The sequence below is a fragment of the Sinocyclocheilus anshuiensis genome, unplaced genomic scaffold (genome assembly GCF_001515605.1).
Source record: "Sinocyclocheilus anshuiensis isolate Anshui unplaced genomic scaffold, SAMN03320099.WGS_v1.1 scaffold487, whole genome shotgun sequence".
Lineage (NCBI taxonomy): Eukaryota > Metazoa > Chordata > Actinopteri > Cypriniformes > Cyprinidae > Sinocyclocheilus > Sinocyclocheilus anshuiensis.
Window position 1 is genome coordinate 435,531 of NW_015548240.1, and position 5,681 is coordinate 441,211.

The 5,681-nt window shown below is 37.2% G+C and overlaps 2 protein-coding genes across 3 annotated transcripts in view; one reads left to right on the forward strand and one right to left on the reverse strand.

Moving 5' to 3' along the window:
- The window catches only part of sav1 (salvador family WW domain containing protein 1), a 7,394-nt gene extending 5,888 nt beyond the window's left edge, over positions 1 to 1,506 (forward strand). For both annotated transcript variants that reach the window (XM_016442280.1, XM_016442281.1), the window contains one exon: positions 346 to 1,506. In XM_016442280.1, the coding sequence (XP_016297766.1) occupies positions 346 to 559 (214 nt within the window). In that variant the 3' untranslated portion in view covers positions 560 to 1,506. The remainder of the gene's footprint in view (positions 1 to 345) is intronic.
- A 1,083-nt stretch (positions 1,507 to 2,589) lies between these two features.
- LOC107654944 (atlastin-1-like) overlaps positions 2,590 to 5,681 on the reverse strand; it is a 13,910-nt gene continuing 10,818 nt past the window's right edge. Inside the window, exons 8-14 of the mRNA XM_016442282.1 lie at positions 5,592 to 5,681; positions 5,348 to 5,475; positions 4,712 to 4,768; positions 4,528 to 4,599; positions 4,020 to 4,451; positions 3,210 to 3,224; positions 2,590 to 3,079 (exon numbers count right to left, since the gene is read on the reverse strand). The exon at positions 5,592 to 5,681 is cut by the window's right edge and continues 14 nt beyond it. Of these exons, the coding sequence (XP_016297768.1) occupies positions 2,969 to 3,079; positions 3,210 to 3,224; positions 4,020 to 4,451; positions 4,528 to 4,599; positions 4,712 to 4,768; positions 5,348 to 5,475; positions 5,592 to 5,681 (905 nt within the window). The 3' untranslated portion in view covers positions 2,590 to 2,968. The remainder of the gene's footprint in view (positions 3,080 to 3,209; positions 3,225 to 4,019; positions 4,452 to 4,527; positions 4,600 to 4,711; positions 4,769 to 5,347; positions 5,476 to 5,591) is intronic.

A 5,681-nucleotide genomic window follows, 5' to 3' on the forward strand; every position in this document is an offset into this window, starting at 1 on the left:
TTTTAGCAAATGGCTGCAATATAACAAAGAGTGAAAAATTTAAGGGGGTCTGAATACTTTCCGTACCCACTGTATATATAGTCTGACTGTATGACAAGTACCCAAAACCCTTCTAAAATCGAAGAGACCAGTGATGGGAGACCAGCAACACAGTTTAGGCTAGATTAAGATGTTTTCTTCAGCAGGGACATCGGGCAGAAGATTTCTCACTTAAAAGTTTTTTCCCCCATTGGCTGGTTCCTGGAAGCCATTAGAGGCTGTTAACTGGTTTTAATGATGGAGTCTGGTAAGGGCCGATGCCATTAACCTTCAGTCATATTAGTGTGTGTTTGTGCTTTGTCTCAGGTATGACCACATCCTGAAGTGGGAACTCTTCCAGTTGATTGATCTGGACACGTATCAGGGGATGCTGAAGCTGCTCTTCATGAAGGAACTGGAGTGCATCGTTAAATCCTATGAGGCGTATCGACAAGCGCTGCTCACCGAACTCGACACACGCAAACAGCGGCAGCAGTGGTATGCCCAACAACCAGCCAAAAACTTCCCTCCTAACATGTGACTCGTATGAGACACCCAAACTCCAGCCTTATCAGTGCCTTAGCTGCTGATGCAGACTCTCATTTACTCCCTCAAACAGCTCCAAATATAAGCCCAAAGACAGACACCACACAAAGCTTGTTGGGAACTTTACACTATTACTCCTATATATCCTTATCAGCCATTATACGGCTGTGTGTGTTCTGAGTCTATGCTTGGTTTTGACTGTGTTGTGAATGTGTTTGCACATGTTGAGAGTGTGTTTCTTTGTGCATGTCAGGACTGTGAGGACTCACTCCTTCTGCATTGTCTTTTTGGACAATCACAACTATCAGTTATCAGTTATCAATGGTTTATTGTTTAATCCGACTTTTATTTTCAGTTATAGTTTTGCTTTTAGGGTGAATCTCGTTAAAAAACTCATCCAGGTCACATTTCACCTCAAAAAAAAAAAAAAAAAAGAAAGAAAATGAAGCTGAATTTAGGGTTATTTAAATCAGCATGAATGAACGGTTTTACATCAAATACGATCATGATGTATACTTTGCAATTTAAATAAATTATAAAAATCGCTAGTTTTTGCATTACAGTAATTAGTTTTTTTTATATTGAAAATAATGCAATAATGAAAATAATGCAATAATCTTCATGGTGCTTCATTTTCTTCAAGTAAAATGTATATTTTTGTTTCTTGTGTTTTGTTTTGTTTTTTGGGAGGGTGAAATATGACTTGGACATTTCTTTGAGGTTCATCCTTTAAGGTTTAGGTGGATTCCTTTTTTAAGGAATTTGCTTCTTATATTTAAAGATGAAACTTTCAGGCAGAGTCGTCACTTTGTATGAAGTGATTGAGCGTGTGGCATTCATTTTTTTTTCAAGAGGTTATTGCCTGTATTTTTCCGTTATTATGTCTGTTTGTAAAAGCTATTTTGAGCATCAACACTAAATAAACCAGGAACTTGTATTGTGTGTGAGATGTTCATAAAGTTTGTCTTTCCAATTCAGGTTGCAAATACTTTTCTCTACTTCACAGTGATTTTTTGCCATTATCCATATTAAACTTTGTTTGTACTTCATATTATATATAAGTAGAACAGAGTATTATACAAGTATGTTTGTTTTAATCCTTGAATATTTCTTTTTCTTGCCAATCAAAAAGATTTTTTGCAGCTTTCAAGTAAGAATTCATTGAAAGCTGCTCTTCTATTCATATCTCAAGAGGACACCAAAGCCACTTAATGGAAAACAAATGCAAAATTCAACAATTTGGAAACAAAGTGCTACCGTTCAAAAAGCAATCCTCAGTAGCATCACAAAGGTATCATCTGGAGCCTCAATTCCTGAATTCCATGGATTTTATTCTACATTATATGTGTGGGGGAAAAAAATCGGGATTCATAAAGGTAAAAACTGATGTGACAAATATATTTTGCATTCTAACGTTTTGTGCTCATACCAGTCATTTTTTTCATTAGCTCATACAAGGTTAAAATGTGTTAATCTATGCTTGTGATCAATTATGTGAGACCATAAAGACCAGGGGCCCCATTAATAAACATGTAGAATGATCCTTAATATGAATGTACAACAGTTTCCAGAAAGTTCCTATGATTATAAATTGTCTATATGCACAAAAATGGTTTTGTCTCAAATTCTATAGAATCAACTCCTTCAACAGAATGCCCACAAATATCACTTTATGGTTTAAAAGAAGTCTTTATAAATTAATTTATGGCAGCCTATAGCCGTATAAGAGCTAATGAAACTACATTTTTGATGCTATGAATGTCTATATAAATCACCAATTTTCTTGGTGATTTTTTGTTATTGAAACACACTTGGCAAATGTTCTTTTCCCACTCCAGTAGACAGGAACTGTAATCACTTGGCTACAAATAGCGCCCCAGAAGCTCTACCATGATGACCATTGAGTGGAGCAAATGTGCAGTATTTTCAGGTTTGATGCCCCAAACATGATGGGATGGAAGGCAAAATCTCTGTAACACGTCATTTGGCCCATGACAATGACTACAACTTGTGTTTTTAAACATGTAGTAGTTTATTCCCTTATAAATAGCACTGAACTCAACCTACGACATCCATTACAAAATAAGCACAGACTGCTTTCATGTGAGTGTCAGAGAGAGAAACAGTATTTACAGTGAGAAGATGGCAAAATGGTGAACTGTCAGAACTAATACTGTGATTTTCTAACGCAGGCACAAGCAACACAGTCAGACCGAATCTTTTCAGTCTGATTCTCCACACCGTCTGACCATGGGCCTGAGCTGTAGGTGCAGGATGTTGCTGTGGTGGGTGATTGTGGCAATATGTTCCTGTTGCAGCGTTGAACAGTCCCGCGTCTCTTTCTCTCTCTGACTGTACGCTCCACTGTCACTGTCCACAGTGCGTCTGCGTGAACTGTGTGGGGTCAGTTTTGTTTCTTGTCCTGCTCGGGATGTTGGTCAGTCTGGTGTCCAGGGAAGGCGTGATTATACAACTGCCTGTGGTTTGCTGCTACACTGTACAGCTTATACAGAGCCTGAGGGAGATGGACAGGAAGATACAACATGTTAATGTGAGATGTCTCTTCATATTTGTAAGATGTTGTGAAATTGTTTGTCTAAATAGGTAAGTGTGTTCAGGTGTGTGTGCAGGTAAACACCCCTTACCTCATTTGTGCTTCCCTAAAACAAAGAAATGAGGAATATAGTTAACCAATCTGTAGTAAAATGTGACCTGATCTATCCATCCATCTATCTATCTATCTACAGATTTTACAGTTTTATTTTTATCTATATTTTGAAGAGTTTCGCACAGAGTGCAGAGGGGTTTGTTCATGTATTATTCGCCTGATTTATATAACATTTTAAGTGAACATTTTAAGCCACAAAAACATGGTGATCAAAAGATATATATATATATATATATATATACTCAATCATTTTTACATTAATTTACTTTGAAAAAAATATATTTTAGTTTATTATTTATTATTATTATTATTATGTGTATATACACTACCATTGAAAAGTTTGGAGTCGTTAAGTTTTTTATTGAAGAAATTAATTCTTTAACTGCAATGACGCATTGAAATTGAAAAGTGACAGTAAATATATTTAAATACAGTAAATACAAAATATTCATATATATATATATATACACACACACATTGTTTAGGGTTACTTGCATGTAATTATGCATAATTAATTGTTATTATAATAGCAGGTACATGTAACGTGTAACAAGGACACCTTAAAATAAAGGGTTACGAAAAAATATTAAGCAGCACAATTGATTTCAATATTGATATTAATATCAAATTTTTCTTAAGCAACAAATGATTATTGAAGGATCATGTGACACTTAAGACTGGAGTAATGGCTGTTGAACATTCAAAACATTTATATAAATAAACTATATCTAAATGCGTACTTTAAAGTACAGTAAGTATTTATTTCCTCTTAAATGTTGTGTTTTACCTGATCCCACAGCGCTCCGGCCACCTGGTCAATGACGGCGCCCAGTTCTCTGTATTCTCCTGAGTAGCGGATGTACGCCCAGGTGCACAGAGTGATGAGCGCGAAGCCCAGCACCATGTTGCAGATGCTTGCGATGATGTCAACACCCACGAAGCCCGTGATCCCTGCGGCCACATACATCACAAAGATCACCACGAACAGTGTTGCGGGTGTTCGTGCCGCGTGGAAGATGTTCTTGGAGTCGTTGTGTTTGATGTACTGCACAAACAGCTCATCGATCTCCGCCTCCAGCTGCAGCAGGTAACGCCGGCTGAACTCCTCCCCACCCATTTTCTTCACACTTCGAAACAACGTCAACGCCTCCTCGCGGATGCCCAAGTGACGCGTCTGCAGCTCGCTCGGGGCGAGGAAAGGCCGATCTCCTCCGCTCACCTAAGGCGTAAGACACATTTGATGAAGAGGAGTGACACTAATACGACGAGAAAGCAGCTGTTAGTATCACACTCACCTCCTCCATCTTCCTGTTGTATAGATCTTTAGCTGCAGCCACTGCAGCCAGATTATTTGCTTCTGCTGTGGCCTGTGGACACAAACACACCCTAACACTGTCAAACTGTATGATGCTAATAGCTCTTAGGTGTATTTACTGTATGTCAGGCTGTGGATGTGGAGTGTGTGTTAAGAGGTCATACCTGTAACATGGATTTTGGATGTGGCAGCTCCTCTCCCTGGTAAATCTTGATATATGCCTAAAATCATAAACAGCTGCTCCGTTTATTTAAGGAATTCCACATATCAAATTAACAATTGTAAACTGCATAAAAAATTAGGGATGCGTGATTGGTACCATATTGGTTTGGCAGTAGATTTTGTAATATCAGTTGATATTGGATTTATAATTCTGCATTATAATTTCCTCTAACAATGTTACATGTAATCTTTAGGAAATTCATTTACTTCAAATTTAAAATGCTAATTTACGAAATAGCAGTTTATTATGGTATATTATATATAAACCATTTGCAGTCTGTAAGATTTTATACATATTTTTGAAAGAAGTCTCTTCTGCTCACCAAGGCTGCATTTATTTGATCAAAAATAAAACCAGTAAAACTGTGAAATATTATTACAATTTAAAATAACTGTTTCTAAAATTATTTATACTTTTATATATAAAATTCTTATACTGTCCCGCTATTTATGAAAATAACGTCAGCAGATGGATTTTTTTATATTTAAAAAAAATTGCATTCTTAATAAAAATGCCTGTAGGCGAATTCCCATTTCATTCCTAGTAGTAGCTAATGCACCTCTAACAATACTATTACCTTGAAGTACTCCAGAAGTCCACGGCAGGTGATTTTGCTTCCATTTATCTCTTTCATGTCCAGGTTTTTGGGGCGTAATAACCACGGGACAAGCACTTGCAGATTATTGATAAAATCTTGATCGATCTCTGAAACACATGATTGGAAACAGGTGTTTTTGTACTTCACAGTATAAGGACGCCAACATAGCTTCCACATATTTGAGCTCAGCTATCTACTGATTAGCGTGCATCTGTAGACATACCCTTCAATCTGCCGTCAAAGTGTGGGTTTGTGGCCACCTTGAGTCCCGGGTGTGGCATGAGGAAACAGGAGATGTTGGTGAAGCAGGAAT